This window comes from Salarias fasciatus, chromosome 1 (genome assembly GCF_902148845.1).
Source record: "Salarias fasciatus chromosome 1, fSalaFa1.1, whole genome shotgun sequence".
Lineage (NCBI taxonomy): Eukaryota > Metazoa > Chordata > Actinopteri > Blenniiformes > Blenniidae > Salarias > Salarias fasciatus.
Genome location: NC_043745.1, coordinates 15,770,191 through 15,794,578, shown reverse-complemented (window position 1 = coordinate 15,794,578; position 24,388 = coordinate 15,770,191). Strand labels below are relative to the sequence as shown.

Genomic DNA, 24,388 nt, shown 5'->3' with positions numbered 1-24,388 from the left:
TATTCGGAAGGAAGTCACACCATGGAGCAGCATGAGGCCCCTATAATAACCAGTAATGGGTTCATCTTTAAAAACCACATTAGATCTTAAGGGCCACATGAAAGTTTTAGTGTTGCTACTAACAAGCCAGCAGGTAATTATGCGTCCAGACCCCAATGGATCCACGGCCATAAACGACACGATTCTTCTGGATTCAAAGAAAAGCAGAGTCACAGGAATCAACAATCCTGTGGGCTGCGCTGCTTGTTTTATGATCATGTCTGCACACTGTGGGAGTGAGCGCAGACACTGCTCACACATGTCTCAGGGTTTGCATGTAAGCACGCCTGTTCTACACATTGTGTGTGGGTGTGTGCACACTTTGTACAACAGACCCTATGAGACCCAGTTTGAGCGTCAAACCATAAGAGTGAGGACACTTCAGCAAACTGAAGACATTTTGGGCATCTCTTACTTTCTCACAGCGCCTCAAAGGGCCGAGGACTTAACACGATTGATTTCAGAATGGAAGTCAGAATTGGGATTAGGTCAATATTAGGGGAAAGGTCAGACTTAAAAGCTCAGTTATGATGGCTAGGGTGAAGATGAGAGGGTAGGGAATGCGACGCGTCAACAAACGTTCTCGTATAGGCAGGCAGTGTGTGCGTGCGTGCATAAATCAGGCCATGTTTATTTGCAGCACCATGTGTGTTCCAGACAGGATCAAAAAGAGTTAACGGTGTCTGGAGGAATGTATCCCTGATCTCTGAAAGAGGACAGACGTGCAGAAAAAAAGCTGAAATGCTTCACGGATGTAAGTGAGAACACAAAAAAGAAAACAGGCTCTTCTGTCTTTAACAGCTGCGCTTTTTAATACCGATGCCAATGCATCACCATATTTAACTGTGTGCCAGATTTATATTTCCAGTTTGTCAGTTTAACTCAACACTTCAAAGTGTCAAAATGAAATAAGAAGTCCCTCATTTCCCCCCCCCCCCCCCCCTTTTCGTTTAACTCCTTCATATCTACCGCTCTCTCTCGCCATCGCTTTCTGTCCCAATACAGATGAGGGATTTGAGTGTGGAGTGTTGACAAACATACACTTAGTAGGCGAGGACGTCTTTCCAAATCAAACAATCAAGCAGGGAAATCTGATTAGAGAGCCACAAAGAAAGAGCTCACTTCAGCAGTTGTAGTGAATCAACACTCCAGACCAAACAGAAACATTCAATTCAGTCTTTCTGTTGCTAGAAACACAATTATTTTCTGTTTGGTGTTTGCATATTGCATTTCTGGTTTAGTTTGGTTCCAAATATATAAAAAAAAAATAAATAAATTGATTAAGTGCCACAACTCTGTAATTTTTTTCTTTTCCAGATACTGCAGTAAAATCAGTTTGTTTTCATAGATCTCCACTTATTCAATCAATACAGTTAGCGTCCAGTACAAACATTATTTACTTTACTGGTCGTAGCTACACCGTAGCCCGAGTCCAACCACACCGCAGGGGGCCTATTTGCACCTTCAGCACAGAAAACAGGCAGAGCACCACCTGCAAACAACAGGACGTGTAAACAAGCACACATGGATTGTACCACGGTCCTGGCACCGGAGACCTCTGCACGGTGAGTCCGCACGGCACACACTCTTGACTTGTTTCACATTCCTGAGTCACCCCTCCATCGCCCTCTAAATCTATGGTTAAGTGTGAAATACCACAGGCGGGTGGTCTCTACACTTTTAACTCCCCACCTTTTTGCCGTTGCAGAGTGGACTGGGCCCAGCTGGTCAGTCAGCAAGTAACTCAGCCCCGAGTTTCTTATATCAAACCACAGTGACATTAAAACTGGTCACATGACCTGTGCGACCGCAGGCCGATGTTTGCTGGAGCATGTAACTAACGTCTGTGGATCGAGTTTAGAATGAACTCTCTCCCCTAAAATAAAACCGCTGGATACGGTTACATACCCAGCTCCCACTAAATAAAGTCGCCGCTTATTTTTGGCCATCATCTGTTCCACTGATCCAGTAATACGGCTTGCAAGCTGAGGGGAAACACACCTCCCATCACTGCATGCATACATAAAATAATGTACACAGTCCAACATATCAAGGACTTCATATTTCGGTCGACAAAAAAATGCTGTTCGCTGTTAAGACTTTTTCTGGACCCCAGGGCTATTTATAGGGACAAAGCAGATCAACGCTGCCTTGCTTTTCTTGGAGCAAAGTGCAGACTGTTTTTATTTACAGAGCTTCGTCATGAACCTGCTTTTCAGCGACCGTGTTGCTTTTTCTCACTTTTCATGTTTTTGTTTATTTGTACATTCACGCTGATCTTTTTTCCCCTCACTGTTTCTCTCTCCAACTCTGGCTTCCCTTCCTCTTCCTATTCATTTTCCCTTTGTCACTCTCCCCTCTGTGTCCCTGTCCTCGCCTCTCATCTACCTCAGCTGCAGCCCTCTGCCGTAACTCGACACTTTCTCACAGCGAGCGCCTGACTCTGCTAAGTTGTTTCCCCGTGTTGCTCCACTGTTGCCATGGAGAGACTCGCTGTGTGTATGCAGGAGTGCATGGAGCACCGACGTAGACTCGCATTGGTGTAAACTACAGCCTTTAAGGTCATATGAGAGAGAGAGAGAGAGAGAGAGAGAGAGAGAGAGAGAGAGAGAGAATGTGGATTAAGGTGCGTGTGTGTGCAACAGATGTAAAAGCAGGAGAAATGGTGGTCAAGGTCACGAGAGGGCCCTTTTCATCTGGCAGTGGCTTTCCTGGTGTGGCACTGTGGCACCACTTCAACCAGGGAAATATGGACGGGGACACACACACACACACACACACACTCACACACACACACACACACACACACACACACACACACACACACACACACCCATCGTGTTTGAACAGCACACTAGGGAGGGCAGTGAGAGCCAGGGGGCCAGTTGACTGTTTGTTTAAACAAGGTCAATACATGCGCACGCACAAATGCGCGCACACACACTCACACACACCATTATTCTACACTGTATGAGGGCTGTATATGGCTTTTCTGGACTGGTCCAAGCTCAATTCTTCTCATTCCTCACTCCATCCTCCCCAACTTTCACGCTCTCTTTCACACATGCTCACCTCGCTGTCTTGTCCCCCTCCCAGCGACTGTTTTCTGGCTGTGCACTAAGCCTGATTACAACAAATGAGAAGCAAGCTTCCAACATGTTTACATCAAATACAGCCCTGGGGCGAAGCAACCCCAGCCCCAGCCGGTTCGCACAGCGCAAACCGCACAGCTTTGCATTGTTGTCTGTGTCCCCTCATTGCGACAGCCAGTCCAGTGAGAGAGTCAGAGCGCAGAGGGACTGAAAGACCCGCTAATGTCGGGCCGAAGCCTCACTTTTTATGGAGGCGAAGAGCAAAGCAGTAAGAAGGCAGGATGAGAAGTGAAAAAAATAAGAGAAGGGAGTAGAGACACTGAAAATGTGACCATGAATGACGGAGACAGAAACAGACAGTAATGGGGTCATGGCCGTGCATTTAAGCACTGGGATCAAAATCATTTAATGCATCCAAGCTGGTGGAAATTTAAGGCTGTCTTGGACAGCTTCTGTCGTATTCTCTTTCAAACCCCAGTCACCAGACACCAAAGCTTCATTTAGATTTATTAACTGTGGCAACAGGTCTAAAGATGTAAGAAAAATCTTTTTCTCTTCATCCTCTTTTTTTGTTGAAATTTGTCTCTTTGTTTGTTGAATACTTGTGTGGAAACACAGCACAGCCCTGTATTATGTTTTGTGCTGCTTCTTCAATGCATTTGACAACATTTTTTTCATGTTGTGTTTTTGTCCGTAGCCCCGCTGATGCTGCCAGAGGGGCTCCTTATATTTGTGTGGGTGCAGCAGCACTCAAATAAGCTGGTTAAATACGCACAAGGATACCTCAGCCGTTAGCAGGCCAGAGAGGCTTTGGACTTATATGTCTCCTAGCAACAGGTGCACTGATTAAGGTCTGCAGCGAGTCCCAGAGGAAAGGCTAAAAAAGCTAGTCACAGATGTAGCCATCCTTCAATCTACCATTAGAAATAAGAGGTCTGATGGTCAGTGTTCATGGCATTAAAATATTTCTGTGCGTTCCTTTTGGAACAACAATGCTTGTTTTGATGTTTGCAAAATGTATCTCGTGAATACGGCAACTGTTCAGAGTAAGTTTCAACAACAGGATTACACAGATGAGCCTTGGTATTACAGGTTGCTATAGTATTGTGCTTTACACACGGGAAACTGGCGGCTGTCTTGATGTATTAAAGCCCTACAGGCACAGCTGACAGCTCACGAAACGCTACAGTGTGGCCACTATATTATTAGGTCCAGTTTTAGACTTTGCATAGAAATACACAACATTCCTCACAAAACCCTACGCCATGAATCATGTCTGTCAAAACATTTCAAAGTAAACACTGTCAGGCTTTGTAGTCTGTCGGTCTGGCTCGTGGCTACGAGATATACAGACAGAGAAGGAGCTAACTGTACAGACCGCTGCCAGCCGAGGCTCGGTGATACCCTTGTCTCTCTTTAGATCAACAGCTGGTCAGCACTCTTGGGTCTTCCTTACCAGTAAGCACAGGCCGCAGTGGAGTCACATGCTTCAGGCTGAAATGTATTTATGAATCCGGAGCACAAGCTACAGTGACACAGAACTGGATGGCGCGTCTGTGGATCATTATATCGCCCTCCATTATTGCTTTCAGAGACACAGAATGACACCAGCGAACAAAGGAAATAGTAGCTTATGATATGTTGTTGTTAAAAGATCACAGTAAATCCAAATTTCAATTCTCTTGACTCAAGTGAGACTTTAACAGCTGCACTTTCAGCCCTCTCTTTTTTTCCCTCTGTTGCCACACTTTTAACTGTAGCTACATCCTGTGTGTGTGTGTGTGTGTGTGTGGGGCCGAAAGCGACAGGTTAGAAATCACTGACCTGAAACCACCATCTGAGCCATTTATTCCCATGCAGATTAACCTACAGCCTAGATACTCAAACAAGTAGGATATTGACTAAACACAAATGAAAGACTGAAATGCATGAAGGGACGCCTCTGGTGAGTTCTCCATGACTTTAAAAATACATTAACACATTAAGACAGAAAACTGTATACAAGTGCTGGGCATGGGGGGGGGGGGGAGGGGTTCTCCTCATGTTCTCCTCATGTTCTCCTCGTTCATATGTAGGTTTTATAAAGTGCATCAATTTCCTCCCACAGTCCCAAAACATACATCTGAGGCGAAATGGCGACTCTAACTTGCCTGTAGGTATCAATGGACGTTCAAGCACTTGTGCTTGTCGTGTGACAGACTGGCAGGATGTGCTCCGCCTTATCATCAGCGGGGGTCTGCTCCAGACCCCCTACAGTCCTAGGTTGGGTGAAATGGAGTGGAACAGGGGTCCCCAAGCGCTGGGCCCTGGACCAGTACCAGTCTGTGGTTTATTTGTTACCAGGCCACAAAGAGACAAGAAGAAAATTTATTATGAAAAAGTACATTTAAGTTTCCATTAATCTGAACCGATTTTTATTTTGAAAACTTTCACGTCCATCAGCGCTACTTTACTGCGTCAAACACAGTCTCTTTATTTTTATGCATTGTTCAGATCTTTTCATACGCCATCCTGCCGGTCCGTGGAAAAATTATGTTTCTTTAAACCAGCCCGTGGAGCAAAAGAGGTTGGAGGGCACTGGCGTAGGAGATGAAGAGATGGATGTTTTGATTTTTAAAAAATCACTACAAAGTTATTCTATGTGGCTGACGAGGGATTGGAAATTTAAGTTAAAGTCTATGTAGTTATATTTAAAACTTTGTTCACCTGCTTCATCTCTTTAAATAACAAATACATGGATACACACACATCTTTAAAAAGTCTACACAGAAAAGAAATTGAGAAAGAAAAATAATGGTGCGGTTTAGCAGTCCACAGAGCCACAGTTCGTGATGCAGCTGCTGGGACTCCCACCCAAAAGTGACTGAGTAGCAAAGTCAATAACTGGATGAAAACACACACACACACACACACACACACACACACACACAAAGAGCACCACCACAGACGTATGAGAGTACTGCGTGATTATCAAAGCAAACATGTGCCTCTGCACACAGCGTGCAACGCCGGAGTGCGACATCGGGTCACACTTTTTTGAAACAACCACAACAAACAGCACAACTGAGAATCGAGCACAAATATCAAACGTACAATGTCCGTTCAATCATAATTTCTTGTACAACGTATTTCAGTAGCAATAAAATATTTTTTCATCAGGAGTACAGAGTGCTATTTCTAGAGACACTTTAATCACTTTAACGGCACAAGTGGGGAATTCCAGAAGAGGAAAAACAAGTCCAAGCTCAACAAATTAGATTCCCCAAAATGGTGGAATTTTCTAGGGTAAACCTTCCCAAATGTAATTAAACTGTTGAAAGAGCTGGATGTTTTATCTATTTCTATGAATGCAAACACCATTTAAACCATCCGGAAATAAAAATACGTATCAAATAAATTAAAACTTGTGAATAGATTTCTTTTTTTTTTCTAGACTATCACCGACAAATTTTCCCCTGTGTGAGAAGATTTTGAAGTTGAGCTCCATTCTATCTTTTGAGATAACTTAGACCTATAGAAAAAAAAGTTCCCATTTTTTTAACCATTGCTGTTGTTTAGGAATGACCAACTTTTTCTAATGTTTCTGTACATGTATGGATGTCAAGAAGATGAATAATTGCGACAATCAGATTCCTTTTGCATTAAATACGAGTTTTCTGGAATTGAAAGACAATACAACCAATGGTACAACTGCCTGCTTCTGAGTCTTGTCATTGTTTAATTTGTCCTAAAATACAAAATTTTATCTCAATAAATTCTTTATTGCTTACTTTGAACAGACAAGATGGAGAAACTTAAGCATCAGACTTTCTGCCTGATAAAACTGCTTTTGAGTTCAGAAGCAAAGATGGACAGTAAACGAGCAGAATAACAAAGAATTAGCTCAGATAATACAAACGGGAGAAAGCAAATGGAAACTTTGTATTCTGAGTCCACAGCTCAGATTTTCTGTTGTTTTCATTTTATTTATTTATTTATTTTTTAATTGTTAACGCAGCAGTTCACTGATCTGGCCAGCAGTGTGATCGCTAAAAAGGAAGTTATCACCATGTCCAGATGGCAGCTATGGCGTCACTTACTGACGTCACCCCACCAGTCAGGACTCGTGGTGAGTATGACCTCCTGCAGAGCACCATTCCTGTGCGCGTTATAGACTGGGCCACTGAGTTGCTCCTCTGGCTCAGAAATATTAGACCCTGGATGTACAACTTGCGTTGAAGTTGGCGTAGAGAAGCCCGGAGTAGAAACAGACAACAGCTGCTCTGAAGTCACTGAGACAACTGATATTCTTGTAATCATAACAAATCTGTTTTGAGGCCACCTTTAGTTTGCAAACAAATGTTTCCATTTTAACAAGGAACGAGACCTTCCCAGTGTTCATTGCTGGTATCACGAATACTATAGTCTAAAACGTCTGATCTGTGTTTTCAATTTCTGTGACAGAGTAGCTGTAATCACACATGCTGGCACCTGTGACACTGCCTCCAGGGAGCAGCTTTCTTCACACCGACCGTGCACCTGCGAAATATGATATGTGCCAGCTAGTTAACGGTTTCAAGTGGTCTGACCCCCTTATGTCCAATACTGGGTCAAAACAATGGCTGAATGACTTTGACATTCCCTCCAGCAGGTTCGAGAGTCTCCGGTTGTTGCTGTTTACATTCTCCGAGCATTGTTATTAATATAGTTCCAACATTGTACTCAGCTGCACGGCATTTCTCTCAAAGCTCCCTCAATAATCACAATAAACTACAGCATTAAGGACACCGTGAGCATATGCTGGTGGATTTCAGAGTAAATTTGTTTCAATAAAGATAATATATTTTTATGTAGTGCTTTCTCGCTTCGTGGATAAAAGAAAAGTCAGTGTACAGTGGGGAGAAGATGTTTAGTAAACAAAGACTGCAAGACCTGCTGGACAGGAACTATCTTTGCTCATGTAAGCCACTGACTATATGTTGGCAGAGTTTTATTGCATTACCATATCTTCAAACTATTATCACCTATTAGTACTGTTATTGTCATTATTTATTATTATTCAGTGAGGGAAATAGTAAGACGTTGTCTCAATTGGCAGTTTACAGTTAGTGTTGTACTGTGAACAACGAGCTTTGATTTCAAACTGTGCAATGATTAAATACAGAAGGATTTCTTTTTTTTTTGTTTCTAGATCATGTGATTGCACAGGCACTGGCCATATCTCTGCCACAAATTTTACTTTTATGTAGCACACAGTTGTTCCCTTTTTTGTGCAAATAGAAATATGTCTCTTTTACTCTATGATCATTATTCAGGATGCAGCAGCTTGTGGTCATACGCTGGAGCGTAACATATTGAAAGATGGCACAAATCATCTGCTCCTGTTAGGTGATAATGGAGTCCACAAAATATTAGTAAAACCTTTCAAAACACTGCTGTTGAGTTTTATGCCACTGCGAGCAACACAAATATCAAACCTATTTCAGTTCTGAAACATTTTTCGCTTCCATAAAAGCAGAATATATGGCAGATCCTGTACAGATTAGACTGTAGAAATGAAGTCAACAGTGAGTTCAGTTCACAATCAAACCTGTAATTGGAGACGCTGACATGGTTTTACTTTCCCACCCCACTCCAACTCTTTCACCTCCACATTTTCTTTATGTGCACGGAGCTCTGCAAACCACTGCTGGTGACAAATGCCTTTTTTAAATGCACCTTTCTCACCCTCTCTTCACTCTGTGTGTAAGACGCCATTTCTGTTTGTGCATTGGATGACTGAAGCGTATCTCAGTTAAAACACTGCTCATTATGACCAGCTGAGACAACATGCTGCTCCTGACAGCACACACTGATTATCTGAAGCAGATCATTCTGGAGCTTTTCTGCATTGTCATTTTTCATGAGATCCTTTGTCTTCGGTTATTACTGGAGTTGCAATTAGGTTAGGTTAAAAACAAACACTGTATATTATATATTGCAATATGTGCCTTGCCTCGGTTTGTTGCCTTCACACTAATGCACACAGGTACTGCAGACCTCGTTCCAGCCGGGTTTCTAATCAACTTTGAAAATGCCTTGTGTGACCTATGATATGTACTTTCTCCTCTCCTGCATGGGAACTGCTTTCCCCAAACAATTCCCTCTGGGGGTGAGAAATGAGGGCAAGTGTGGCTGAATACTTGGCTGATAAAATTTGATAGCTAAATTATGCATCGTCACATATGGCGAGAATGAATCTTGGTCTCACAGAGGTTGAAATGGTTAATGATTGGCCTGAAAGGAGCCTGCATGACTGAATGTATGAGGACATAGGCTGTTTCTAAAGCAACAAATGGCAGACGTCTGGACATTCGTGTTGCTTCAGGAAATCTTGTGTCCACAGCTGTTCAAGTATTGCCATTTATTTTAATTGTTATATCTTGCATGAAGTGTAAAAGCAGGGAGTTAATCAGAGTCATTACTAATCTAATTCTACTCTGTGCAGTTATGCCACATGTTGCTATTTCAAAGCCCAAAACATCAGCACACACGTGTTCCAACTGAGAAACCAATGAGAACCAATAGATAATAATAATATAGATGGGGAGCTGAACCCAAGACACGAAAAACAAAACTCTACAGCAAAATATTTGTACATATTTTGGTTTTAGGTTAAACAACTATTCAGTCAGAAATTGAAAAAAAAAATCCAAATCAAATAAAAGAGCCACTGCACAGTTAGTAGAAAAGATGCTCCAGTTATCCTGAGGGTAGTGAACTGTCATGGACTGGCAATCTTACTGGACTAATTGGACAGCTGACCAAGCCATCAGTCTGTCATTGTTTGGATACACACTAATGGTTATGGTCTAGCATCGGGTCCTGTCTTAATCACAAACACAAAGGGAGGTTGTCACTGGACGAATGAAATATTAATGAAGCTGAAATCTGCTGTTGCTCGCTCTCTCGGTGACAGAAGCAGCCGTCGCTGTACGTAAGCTCACCTAGTCTCTCGCAGGTGCTATCAAATGACAGAGCAGCTGAATCGGCTCTCGTGGCAGCTTTCTTGCCTTCCTATTTGCCTTCCTGCATCAACAGGTTGACTGACAGTCTTACTATGGGAGAGGATCCAAGTGACAGTCCACACATGCAAATATGTAAAACGAGACTCTAAATCTAATGTTAATCTCCAAAACCTGCAGATGTTTAACCAGCACCTCAAAGGGAAATGTAATCCTAAAGGCAAAAGTACATTTACTTCCTTTACTTTGTGTTCTGTGAGAGCATATTGGGTCACGCTTTACACATAAGATGTAGTTTCCATGGCATGGCATCTAAGGAGAGATATAACTCTGATGATAAGAAGCTAAAAACAGCTCAAACTCGGAGTAAGACCAATAAAGATATTACCTTGACGATTGGATGTCCACCCGACGCTGCTTTGACGGCTCCTCGGCTGCCCTCGGTTTCATAGTGGGCTCGGTGATGAGCTTTGGGCTGCACTTCTATCTTCAGTTCATACTGGCCAAACTGGCTCGGCAGTGGCCAATCTAGAGGAGGCAGCGAGGAGGTCCTGAGGAAGGGAAACCACAAGCGTGCACATACACACCCACACACAAATGCACAGAACATTAGAGATGCAGTTGCAGACTTCTTTCATTGTAAAGGTCTGCAGTTGTAATAACAGGTAAGTTTGAATAAACTGATCTGAAGCTTAGGACTAAGAAAGCAAGAAACCAAAATAAAGCTGCTGAAAGGGCTTTGCAACAGTTACGATGAGAGACGGGATCTTCACAAAGTCTGCAGGAGCCACACAATTCTTATTTTCACAGTTCCAGGTTCAAGTTTTCTTAATCATGAGCTTAAGCAGTAAACCCCACTAACTCATTACTGTGAGACAGTCCAAAATGTGGTATTTCCCCCAGTATGGTCTGACATTGTTCAGCCGGTGAAAGCCTACAGCGTTTTGCCCCATCAGACGGTGAATCATTAAAACCCCCAAGTGATTTAATGCTGCTCTTAAACATAACACCTGTAATAAGTCATGTTAAGGGTTAAAGGGTGAATCACTCCCTAAAAGGGACTTTTCTTTCTTACTCTTTTCCCGTATTCTGTGTGTTTGTGTGAATGAATGGCTGGATGAAAGTGTGTGTCACGCGATGGGTGAAATACTGACTGTGTCAGTTTGTCACCATATTGTGCATGTGTGTTTTTTTTTCTCTCTGCATAGTGCATCACAGAGACTTAGATTGTGTGTTTTTCCTCACTGTCTCTTTTTTTGTTATCTGTGTAAGCCACAATCGTATTTGAACAGCTGCACTCGAAAATAAAACACACAATGGCCGTCTCCAAAGAGAAACTGGGTCTCTCCATCGGAGTGCGTTGGATCAGTTCACAGCCAAATATTTTGTAAAGAGTGGCCTCAAACATGAGTATTAAAAAGGATATTGTTCTTTTCAGTTAGTTATCTGTCAGCTAGTTATCATTCATTGGGAATTTTTTATGAATTAGTTCCAAAAGAGTCAGAATTTTACAGTAATTAAAAAAGGCTTATAAAGTCTTATAAGTCTCCAGATGTAATTCCCACACAGCTCTGGTCTGATATGGTTCAGTACGTTTAACATCAGAAAAAAGTTTAACTTGCGTATGGTTTGCATTGCAGCAGTACTTCATGATGGTCGAAACAAATTATTTATGAACGAGGAGACTCACGTGCGACAGCAAATGTTACGCATCTTCTCAGCACTGCAATCGGATGTTCAATTGTGAACTGTGTCCATTCATGCTCACCTGTGGATTCCGACTGTTCGGGCCTGTACTAGTGCATGTATCTAAATGTCGATGGCTGTGTATGTTGGGTCTGACTCGGCGTGCGTTGCGGACAGCTGTGAGCTGTGTTTGCCACTGGAGGCTCTTTGTGCACCTTGTCACTATGGCATACGCTGCTATTTGGCTCTACCAAAGACGATACAGGCTTCTAGCATGCAAACCTACTCTAATCTGCACGGCTGATCTTTGACAGTACAAATAATTTCTAAGAGAAGGTCTATATAGTTTTAGCCAACTTGGCTGACTTTGTTAATTGTTCCTTTTCCAAACGCCTGTCAAGTGCTGGCCACGTATGCAACTCAACCTGATCGGACAGAATTGAAGACATGCGAGTCAGGATTTTAGTGGTGCCATTTCATTTCATGAGCTGCCCTGCAAACTGGCATCAAACCCACAAGTCAGACAGTATCTTGGATTGAAGAGGCAAGAGTTCCATTCCGGTAGGCTAAATGAAGCTTTGTGGTTAATGAATGTAAATGTGAAGCATGCTTAGGATTTTCAAACCACTTCAGGGTTTAACTTGCTTCAGACGTACTGTAAAAGCAGCTAGATTGTAAGAAATCACATGTGATAACAGTTACAGAAAAATGTCTCGTCACTTTTGGGTTTTTCTTTTCTCTTTGCGCCAACACCATATTAGAGTGAATTAAACTAGGTTTCACTCGGGAAAATCTTATTGTGCTTCAGTCCTTGCAAATTTAATTTGACCACATTAATGGACCTCAATGGAAACAAGAAACTTTTCTGTGAGCAACCAAGCAACTGTAAATCAAAGACATGCACGTGTGGCATTTAGGGGACGTTTGAATCTCAGCTTCATATATTAATCCTGGGCTACATTCTGATAAAACATGTGCCCCTTCTCACACCTGCTGGTGTTAGGGCTGCTACCCATTCAGCATAAGGACATATTTGTAGATGCCGCAATGAATAATCTGAAAATAATCCATGTGAATATGTTTCATTTTAAAATTAGTGAAGAGTGTTGAAATGAACAAACAAGGCTTTCACTGACAGCAGGCGACTCTATCAAGAGTCTTACAATTCAACCCCTGCAGCCAGGACACAATCAGCAAAGAAGTGTGTTTTAATGGCGGCTACAGTAATAGGAGCAGAGCAGGGCAGAGGAAATATGAGCTTTTGATGAAGAAGGGCAGGAGGAGTGGACGATGTCTCGACATAGCATAACCTTTCTCAGATGTCTGAACCATAGTGTAGGTGCTCCCAGATCAATTATATCCACACGATCTAATATTCTTTATAGTCTCCACGGTCCCACCGGCATCATTTCCAACCCTGGAGCTCGGTAATCATATATACGAGTTGCCTGAATGTGAGGGCCTGCAATGACTAAATACTCCAGCAATGACATCTTGTTAAGTAATCTTCTCGGCATAAACCATTAGTTATAAACTAATAGATCTTTACTGGTTTGGTCAAAGGAAAGGACATGGAAGTAAAAGTACAAACCAACAATGACATCAGTCCAAAAGTGTATCAGTGATGCCACCACATGGAAATGAACTTTAATCTAAAAGCTCATTCCTTTTTTTCCATATTATCATTTTTGCTGTAAATACTAGATTTGTTACAAAAAATGCAATTACAAACAAAACAAAATACGTTTTCTGGCCATAAATCATGTGAGATTGTCCCTAATATGTCAGTGTAGATAACCCAGAGGGTAAGGTACTGTATGACCTCTGCTGTTTGGACACCCGAATAGATTTGCATCTTCACTCACCCAATCCCATCTATTCCCCCGAACCATCTGTTCAAAATACCAGTAACACACATATGCATGCACACAGGCCCCTCAGTAACATGTTGTTTCATAGCTAACAAGATTTTATACAACTGCCGTCCTCTTACTGCTGTATAAAACAAAATTTGGGGGAAAAAAACTACCATGATTAAGAATAAGTAGCAAGATAAGTAAGAGAAGATATGGATGAATACTTTAGAGTCACAATCAACATTAAGAGCAGATAGAAGAAATTTTCTGGAACAAAGCATAAGCTCTAGTGACAGTGGCGTGGACAGTATTGTGTTACTTCACTCACGTTTGAATCCCATTGGGAGAATCATCAAACAGGTTCCAGGATCCAAAGATCAAATTGTGACTCATCATGGAGCGGACTGTTATTGTCTGGACAGTGTTAGGTCTATGTGAGCAAGCACTGGTGTTATGTCTATACATGTGTCTGTGTGTGGCTGTGCAGTGGCCCCCTTGCCATATGTGCCCTGAGCTGGTTTACAGTGCTAGGGGCCAGTGCACACAAACAAGGTCATGTCTTCATCTGCTGAACACATTGGAGAAAAGACAGAAGGATCCTCATCTATTCGTCTGTGTGTGTGCGTGTGTGTGTGTGTGTGTGTGTGTGCACGCGCGCCCCTCCAGACACTAATAGACTTGTATTAGTCTAATCCAGATTGTAACTGAAACTGATTTAAACTGCTGATGCAGATATCAAAGTTCCCCTGATGAGCCCAGCTACACCCATAGACCTCACACACTTCAATCCACTAATTAACAGCGCTGCAACATTTTTATCTCTCTTGTAGATTAAATAGACTTAAATCTTTATGGCAGCTCACCACACCCATAAAAATACACAGCGAATATTGTTTAGCCCTGACCTATTAATTGCTTTTAAGATTAATGACATATGTCATTTAGTCAGGTGGTGATCGCATTAATAAGTCACAAAAACACTGATCAAGAGGCTGTTGGTGCTAGACCATGTTGTTTTTGACTCTTGCTTAGATTTCAAAATTCAGGCCGTCATCCACTGAATATTCTAATGATGAAAAAAGACAATCCAAACCGGTAGTCAGTAGGAATTATTAACCACAGCTGACATGTGAAAATATAAAATTGTTTAAATTTCCAGACTTTAACTCGAGCACTGAGATTATGCAAAACCGTCCTGTTCTTCTACATCATTCTCTTATGTTTTCCAAAAACTTACCTGAATATAGGCGTATGACCAGGCTTGGGTTTATTCCATGAGAAGTGGGAGGGCACAGAAAGGAACTGTTCCACAGGGCCATCCTTCTTCAGGCTGTGCAAGACGTCATCTGAGGGAGAATCTATATTAGGAGACATATTTCCCTGGTCATCTAGGCCCAGCTCCCCTTTCCCAGTCTGCAGAGCTGTTCTGTCCTGTGAGGTCTTCCTGGTCTTGGATGGGATGTCCGCCTCAGATGGGCAACACTGAAAGGGCGACATGCCTACAGAGGGACTGCCAATCCATGTGTCCTCTGTGACGCTGCCCCGAGGCGAAGGTCCCGGCGTGGGTGTGGGCGAGTGATGAGGAGACAGTGAGCTGGGATAACAGATGTCGGCGCTAGAGTGGCGCCTCTTCCCGCAGGGCGAGGTGGGACGAGACGAGGGTCTGGAGGGCGGACGTGGGCTGAGCCAGTTTTCATCTGTGACACTGGTGCGCGGCGAGTGGCAGGGGGATTGTCTTGGAGACAAGCTGATGGCGTGGGAGTGCTGTGCAAAAGCTGGGTGGTGGTGCTGCCAGTGGGGCTGCTCCTCCAGGACTCCGCCGCCAGCTTGAGGGGACGTGCACCCTGGCGACGTGAGGGGGGAGCCCAGAGTAAACCGAGCAGCTGCTTCATTCAGCTCTGAGTCAACATCGTCGTATACGTGTGAGAATGATTCACAGGAGGAGGCGTCAGAGAACCAGCTCCTGGAGGAGAGGCTGCTGCACGGGCTGGGGCTGAGCGAAGAGTCCCGGTACGAGTGGTCGAGTGGCAAATACAGGTGGTCTCTGGACAAAGGTCTGTCACCGTGATAGTCCCCATCTGGGCCATTGGCCCTCAGATCTTCCTCATTGGCATCCATCTCCTGCTGGCAGCTCGGAGAGATGGAGGTAATCTGGATACTGGGGCACTCGAAGGCCTTCGGCGCCTCGACGGGAGCAGAGGGCAGCAGGGGGGAGGTACCATACTTGGAGTCTTGTACCTCGTAGCTCGTAGGCTCGGGTCCTGGTTTGTGAGGCTGAAGGCGCGGTGAGGTGCTGATGACTTGAGAGTGAGGCTGGATGCCATGACGCTGCAGCCCAATAGACTGGTGGTTACTGACCATAGACTGGGGCTGGCCCACATTCAGGATATAAAACGACGTGTTGTCATCAGGCTCCAGATCTAAGGACAGAAGAATGAAAACGTTTCAGTAACACATTATGATCGTTACTGATAAGTCAGATTAACAGTGACTTTGACACCAAGTTCATGAATTAGAAAAAGAAATGCACATATATCAAAAAACACATGAGGTTGCAGCATGACCTTAAATAGCGGTAGAGTTCCACAGACTCTCAACCACTGATCAGCTTGTGAAGACAACACCTTAGTCGAGTCAAAACTCAGCCAGTTAGGCTGCATTTCTGGGATCAGCATCTGTACCCATGAGCAGAGCTGTACGTTTGATGTTTGTGATCATGCAGATCAGGAAAAAGGACCAGGGAGTATAACACCACTTGCACCACAATTTTATGTATTCCATAATCGTTCAAAAAGCTCACTCACCAATTCAAAATACAAAAACAGACATCACTGGTGAAACCTCTAAGATTGTTGCAACTAATGGCTCATAAATTTAGCCTAACAGACACAATGAATTACAATTCTAGAGATTTTTTTAATATTCTTTCATAGTCCTATAAATGTATTTAGGTATTTTTAATTAATCTTTGAGGTATTTTTCTTCTTCTTCTTTCTTCTGAAGAACACTGTAACCACAACCCTTGTTAGACAAAATAAGAGGAAAAAAACCTTCCAGTTCATCTTCAGGCTAATAATAAATGTCCCCACTATTATTCATGTTCCTGATATTTTTACACAACACTGCACTGTACCAGAACTGCACTTGAGCTTCTGGTCGTTAAAGTGAGATAAAATTATTTGTGTGGTTGTGCACCGAGTTTGCACTTGAGCCCTGTTTCAGGAAATTAGAGGCCAGAGTGTTGCTGGGTAGCAGGCAGCCATACAGGCATCGTTCCAAAAGGGATAACCGATGAACAGCACTACTCAGGAAACAAATTCACACAACGATGCGTGCTGTCGGCTGTCATCACAGCTAGCGCCGGCAGGCTATTTATACCAAAGGTCATCCGGCACTGGCAGCATGTACACAAACAAACACACCCACACACAAACAAACAGACAAGAGTCCATTGTGTGTTCGGTGGCACTATTTGGTTATAGTTTATTGATAAACTTTCATTGGATATGCTCTGCTGCTCCTGTTGGGATACGTCCACCCTACAATTCCTATCAATGATTCACATGTAAAATGCTGTGCGGGCAGTGAGACTCTCATGTCTGAAATGTAGACAGTGACACATTCGCTTAACTCACAACAAAAGAAATTTAAAAACATAAAACACAAACATCATGAAACAGTATCGCCAGCTACAAAGTTTACTTGCACCAAAAGTTTGCTTACTTTTGAAAGAAAAGGCTAAAATGAAAAATGTAGCTTTCAGACAATTGGAAAATGACCTGGGTGAAACCATGGTTGATTCATTTGTGGTATGAGGCTTGGCAATCTTTACACAATTCATCACAATTTTCTACAATTTGATTAGATACAGCCAAAAAAAGCGCACATGAAAAAGCTATGGAGTGACAGTTTTGACATTCGTTCTCTCTTATACTTACTAACTCCAACTCTTTGCCTCTAATAGTTTATCAAAACCAGAATAAATTTAGGGGTGGGGAGCGTGTACGAGCTGTGTCTGCTATCCCTGTCCAGCAGCCACAACAGTGGCAGCAGCAGCAGCAGCAGAAAGCTTTTTTATTTATAGCCGCTCGCCTTCTCACTGGCCCTGCTTGCCTGTCACAAGACCCAGTGGATGCTCTGACGACAGCAACTTACTGACTGACAGTGAGCGAGGGAAGGATAACACACAGAGAAAGAAGGAGGAAGCTGTAAAGTTTCACAAAACGAAGTGCTCCTCTGATTCAATGAGAGTCAGAATGAAGAAATATCACGTGGAGAATGTAAAGAGAGAAAACATGAAATGACCCATACAGTGACCGAGGAATTAAAAAAGCATTCCTAAAGCATCGGCCTCTTTCCATTCACTACAAATGCTCACAAAAGCAGAAACTTCCATATAATCTTGTGATTTGAGGGGAAAATACTTTGAGCGATATCTTCACAGACTGAAACGGGAGCAGAAACATAATTAGCAGTGCATCATAGAAGAGTTTGATGGCTGAAAACACTTCCTGCTGTTGTCATATCTCCCGCCTCTTTATTGAGACGATTTTTTTGGATAGGTGAGCTGAACAAAAACATGAATACACTGCAGGATTTTAGTTAATTAGCAAGAGATTTTACAAAAAAAAAAGGGAAGAAAGGGAAGAGGAAGGAAGACAGAGAACAGGAGCACAAGAAGAGTTGAGTTATTGTTCCTTCCTCTGCCCTTCTCTGAGGAGCTGTTGTTGCCTAACACCATACAACCCAGGGGAGGACACACACACACACACACACACTTTTGAAAGAGGAATATTCAGGTGACGTACAGTAAGCGCTAAAAATACAGTTTCTGTATTATCAGACTATTCCACGTCACTGTATAGTATCAGAGAAACTGATCACATGTTCTATGAATGAACATTTAAGTTTGATCTGTCATGAACAACACTGCTCGAACAAAAAATAGATAAGGACAAATACTTTTAGAGAAACCGTCATTACATAATTAGTTTTTAGCTATGATGTCTTGCAGGCACAACAAGTTGCAAGACCATAATTAATGTAAGAGGTGAGTCGGTTGCAGAGAGTCAGGATAGTTTTCTCTTTCAAAGAAAAAAAATAAAAACCATCGCCACAAGCATCCAATTTACTACTTAGATGCTATCACATGAGCTTTACTCACTGGTGAAGCAGTTTTATGATTACTTTTTTCAATGATTCAGTAGAGGCAGGAGAGATAGACCGGGGAAGGGGAATATACTTCAACATGTATTTAAATTATTATTTTAAAATCATGTTTACGTGGTAATCTAAGAGAAAACTGAAGGACCAGTATGGTTTTAAAGTGTTGCTCGTGGTCAGAATTTGACAAATCTTTACCAGTTTTTTTTTTTGCACTCACCACTACTTATCATTTTTCTCCTCTTTAATCTATGCTGTATCACACTAAACATAACTCGCATGCAGACGAAATGGCCAGGGTCAGGAGTTCACTGAGCAATGAGCCGCAGCGATACAAATCAGGTGCTAATCACACACAATTTGCAGGCACATATTTAATAACAGTCACATTAAAAACATTAGGTTTTACATTCAGAGATCCGTCAAAGTTTGGCATATTCATTTCACTCTGTGGTTATATTTGTGACATAAGTGGTTTGTTTGTGAAGCTTACTTTGGGACCAACCAACTTTATTTAACGTAAACAATGAAACTTATGCAATACCAACAAAATCCCCCCGTCTCTGAGCAAATCATATGATTTAGTGCTTTGACATTGTTAAAAATCTTGAAGACATTTGATGGAACTGTCCTGGATTGGACAAACAGATCTTTATTGAAGCAAAAGACAAAAGGTCAAAACATTTTGTACCCTAGTTCTGCGTATTCACAGAACTCTGTGGTTATGTTTGTGAATGAAGTGGTTTGTTTGTGAAGCTTAATTTGATGAAAGTTGGTCGGTCCAAACGTAAACAACGAAACTCTGCAATACCAACAAATTCATCCCGTCTCTGAACAAATAACATAATTTAGTGCTTTGATATTGTTAAAATCTTGGTGACATTGGATTGAACTGTACTGGATTGGACAAACAGATCTTTACTGTACCCAAAGAAAAGACGAAAGGTTAAAACATTTTCTAACATAGTTTTGTAAAGTTTCCAGATCTGCTGTCTGACTTCAAGCCCACAATCTTTTTTTGAAGAGAATAATTCACTCAGAATCTCTTTGAGATAACGTGTGTGTTTTCAGGGAAGTTCAGCTTCAAGTCCAGACATGTGCCAAGGTATTTGAAGCTAACAATTCCAACATGTCGACCATCAAATGATACCAGTTCTGTCTTCAGATGCTGTTTTGTATAAATAACTTATTCTTTTGCTTTAAGCCACAATCATTTCTAAACTAACATGACACCACATTTGACGTTTCTGCGCTTGAGCCAAATAGACTGCTTCACCTCAAGGATGTGGTTTCTGAAGAAGACCAACTGAAGCCATGTCGTCCGCAAACTTGAACAACTTCAAAAGTGCGTCACTGACCGTAAATTCTTTTGTAAACCAAGAGAATACGGCAGGGGAGAGAACACATCCTTGTGGTCAACAAGAGAGAAATTTTAAATCAAACTTTTCTTATTTGTCCATCCAGACTTAAACACCGCAATACATGGTGAGAACAGTACGCAAGTAGAAGGACACAGATGAGGGTCAGACTGGGGCTGACCATGTTACCTGGCTCCCAGCCCTCTCCTTGCTCTGAGATAAGATTAGCCTGCTACCTAAAACCCTCCAGTGTAAGGAAAGAGGTGGGTGGTGGGAAACCCCCTTGTTGAAGCCAAACAGCCCAGTCACCTTATGAGAGGAGGTCAAAGACGGGAGAGGGGAGGAGAGGAGAGGAGAGGAGGGGTGGCTGGAGTAGTAGCTGCATTGTTTTATCAATGGCCTTGGTTGCAAAGCCCCTGCACTGTTCCTGAAAGCCCCGTGCGTCACATACTCCTCAAGTGTCCATACATCAGACAGCCAATCTGGTTAAATAAAGATCTCTAAGAGGCTTTGCTGTACCTAAGCTAATAATAGCTCTGTTTCACCGGGAGATGTTTCAGTGAAGCATGGATTGGGAGATCTTTGTGAAATGCTGCCAAGACCATTGTGTTTTTACAGTAACCTCATGGAAAAGCCCGATCCACCAACGATGGCGACATTCACTTTGGCTCCTTGACACGAAGCTCAACAGGCCTCTGGCTGACCGTCACACTGCCTGGGGATTCTCACTTGGGGGATAATCTCCTAAGACTTTGTTCTTCCCTCCTCTCACTCTCGCTGCGCACAAAATGTGTCAGGGTCCTGTGACCAGCAGTGACACACAGGCCCACATTAAGAGAAAGCCCAGTTTACTACAGAACCAAGCAAGGATTTGTGTCTCCCAGACAAGAGAAAGCTTACTGCTGCTTCTTTCGTGTGTCTATGGGCTGAGAAGTGTGGGTGGTGTATGAATGTGGGCTTGTTCCTGTGTGCCTGTGGTTGTGCTTCTCTGTTTTCCTGTGTCTCTTTGCACATACTGTATAGGTGTGTACCTTTGCATGTATTTTGTGTATGCATGTGCATATGCCTCAACACACTTGACAGTCTTAGGTTACCAACTCGGCCCAACAGCATGTGGAGCTGGAGCGGGAGGGTAATCTAAGCCAGGGTTCCCTTTGTGGTGGGCAGGCAGGCTGATTAGAACAGGCTCTGCTTACATCCCCTGTACAGCAGGCTTTGTGTTCAGCTCGGTCTCCTCTTTCAGCTCTCCTAAGGAGCCGCTGATCAACAGACTACAGCCAAAGTGTGCCAACACACCATGCGCTGTAAGCATCATACGATAAACAAAACACATCTCACATAAATAAAGAAGTAAAAACTGTACATTTACAAGCTTCCCATTTACAGTAAACAAGTACAAAACATAAACACTCAATCTGAAAAACATTTCTCGGGCAGTCTGGACTTCCTTCGTTGATCGTCTCTGGAGATAGGATCAAAGCCAGTGTCTTAGCTGAGAATATCAGCCAACTACGAATCTGATACCAATCTCCTTTTTTCCAAATCTGAGGTCTGAGGTCTGAGTGTGAAACTCATTACGATGTATTTTTATGCAAGCTTGGCTGGATTGGTGCCACATTAAAAGAAGAGACATGTATCAATTATTGCTTAATGAGTGAAGACAGATGCAATAAAGAATATCTTGATCACGTCACTTTTACTACTTGATGAAGAAATGACTATAAACCTGGTTTCAGAATAACCTCCATGAGGGACTAAGTCTATTCTAAATCACTACTAAGGACACACTTTAATTGAGGAGTAGCAAGGTGATGTCTTGTTCTCGTCTTGTTCATACTGCAGTTATCATTATAAACCAACATAAGTGGCATTTATATGCTAAATGAAATCTCAATTTCAAATATTTTTCATTGCAATTTTAACATATTGCTTCATGCCCAAATTTGCTGTGCTAACCTGCAGAAGTCACAAGAGCAATTTAATTCCCTCCTAAGATTTCTGAGAACTTGAGGTTGGCTGGCTGCCTGCATTTCTAAACACAGTCTGTGACGCACTTGAAGACGTGTATGGTAAAGGTTGGCTTATACCTGAAGATCCAGCTGGGTTTGTGCCAAACCTACCATTGACCCCTATTGTGGAGGTGGCTGACTCTGTGTACGTCTAAAATTGATGATAATAGAAAAAATGTCAAGTGTAAATGTAAAGTGACCTACAGACGCTAGATGCTAAGCTTCTTCATATGAGAATCCGGACATACAGTACGAGTGTCAGTTTAACCTGGCATCAGCAGATCCTTGTTACTGTCTTATCCTGTAATGTTATGTTAAGGTTCCGTCAAAAAGCCTTCCTGTGCCGTCACAGAAGAGTCTCCAGCCAGCAGAGGCTTAACAATGGCAGACTAAGCCAATGTTAACATATGCCGGCAGCTAAATTAAGCTCCTAATTAACAATCTCATGCCGAGATAACATTATGGGATAAACACAGAGTGCCAAGTAACCACCTGAACTAAACACTCACCAATGCATAATGATCCCTCTCAAACTCATTTTGGGGTACATTAATTCGGTATTCAAAAGACAAAACTCACAGTAAATGTTATGAGGTATTACAACAATTCCACATAAATAAGATTTTATTCCAATTACTTTCAGAAAAGGGTATTACAAACTTCCAATGGACATCAGATGGACATCAAAAGAAGAGGTCCTATCAAAATACTTTTTTTTTCCCTCTAATCAGGCTGTAAAATTGCAACAGCAGCTTCAGTCCTCGGTCATCAGATCCACATGATGTGTTCAGGCACAGCACAGCTGACCTGGTCACCCACACCATCCCAAATAGGTGTGTGAACAATGAGGTGGTGGCAAATTCCTTACCTAAACCTAACCTGAGCTTAGAAGATAACCTGGGATGGTCTGCTTTGTATTTGAACAGCAGGCTATGTCGTGTGTGTGTGTGTGTGTGTGTGTGTGTGTGTGTGTGTGTGTGTGTGTGTGTGTGTGTGTGTGTGTGTGTGTGTGTGTGTGTGTGTGTGTATCAGATACAAACATAAATTAAGGAAAAATATAAACTGTGTAGGTTTGCATCTGTATCGCATCTAATGTCAAAGATATTTTAAAAATGTTTAGGAATGTTTCTGTGTTCTATAATGAAAACCATGAGTCCAGAAACCCGCCATTATAATACCGCTTTCCAGTTGCCTCAGCATTATGAAATCCTGACTTAGAATGACGTCACTTTCTCTGAAATACTGGGTTGTGGCTTTCCGCTTTATCCCAACTTTGCAAGATAAAAAACACTGTATCAACAAATCCAGAAAGGTTATTTTTGCACTTTTTTTTTTTTGCACTAAGTTACATTTCATTCACAGCATAACTTTAAATGCACAAACAACACTGTACTTTATTTATGAGATATTGAATCAGGTGAAAAACTTTCTGCTCATGGCTGTCTCGAAGCTGCTGAGTTTACATTTGGATACCAACCCAAAGGGGACAGATCTTCGATAATGAAGTAAGTAAATAAATTAAATAAGTAATTTTCCCTCCATAACACTGAAGACAGTCAAAACTGATGGAAGAGTTCACTCTTGTAACGTTAAAACATGAAGACAACACAGGAAGATGGCAGGTCTGGCTTATCATTTACTCTCATTATTGTTGTTGTTAACACTCAAGTTTCCTTCAGTCTGAGATACTTCCTTTGAGACATCTGAAGTACAATTTTTAAGAGAGGTTGAAAATTCACAGAAATAGAAAAGACCAAACAAAACAACACATTAAGTGATATCCATGGATCTACACAGCTCCGGCTACTCACCATTAGCTCAGCCTTCGGTCAACAGCATACCTGACCGAAAACAATCAAATGTAATCAAATGTCTCCCTGATCATTTGAAGTGATTTTCTAAGGCAGAGCTGAGCACAATGGCAAAGAACATTAAGAACACACTTCCTCCCATCAGATACACACACCTCCAGATATGGCACAATAATTCAGTCACGCTCAAACCTTTGGTCCAAACAACTTTTCTGAGTTCTCTGCAGACTGTTTTTCTGGTCAAAGTAGAATGGCTGAACCCTGGAGCATCTCTGTATTACTGAGCCATTGTGCTTTTTTTCCTTACTTTAACATTGTCTTTGACCATCGCCATGTTATATCTGTCAGCAAACTTGAGAAGTTAGCTGGCTTTAAAGGCAGATGGGGCGGG

At 42.3% G+C, this 24,388-nt stretch overlaps 1 protein-coding gene across 1 annotated transcript in view; it reads right to left on the bottom strand.

Moving 5' to 3' along the window:
- Window positions 1-24,388, bottom strand: part of nfatc3a (nuclear factor of activated T cells 3a) — a 58,099-nt gene that overhangs the window by 24,010 nt on the left and 9,701 nt on the right. The window contains exons 2-3 of the mRNA XM_030090072.1: window positions 14,894-16,076; window positions 10,503-10,665 (exon numbers count right to left, since the gene is read on the bottom strand). Of these exons, the coding sequence (XP_029945932.1) occupies window positions 10,503-10,665; window positions 14,894-16,076 (1,346 nt within the window). The remainder of the gene's footprint in view (window positions 1-10,502; window positions 10,666-14,893; window positions 16,077-24,388) is intronic.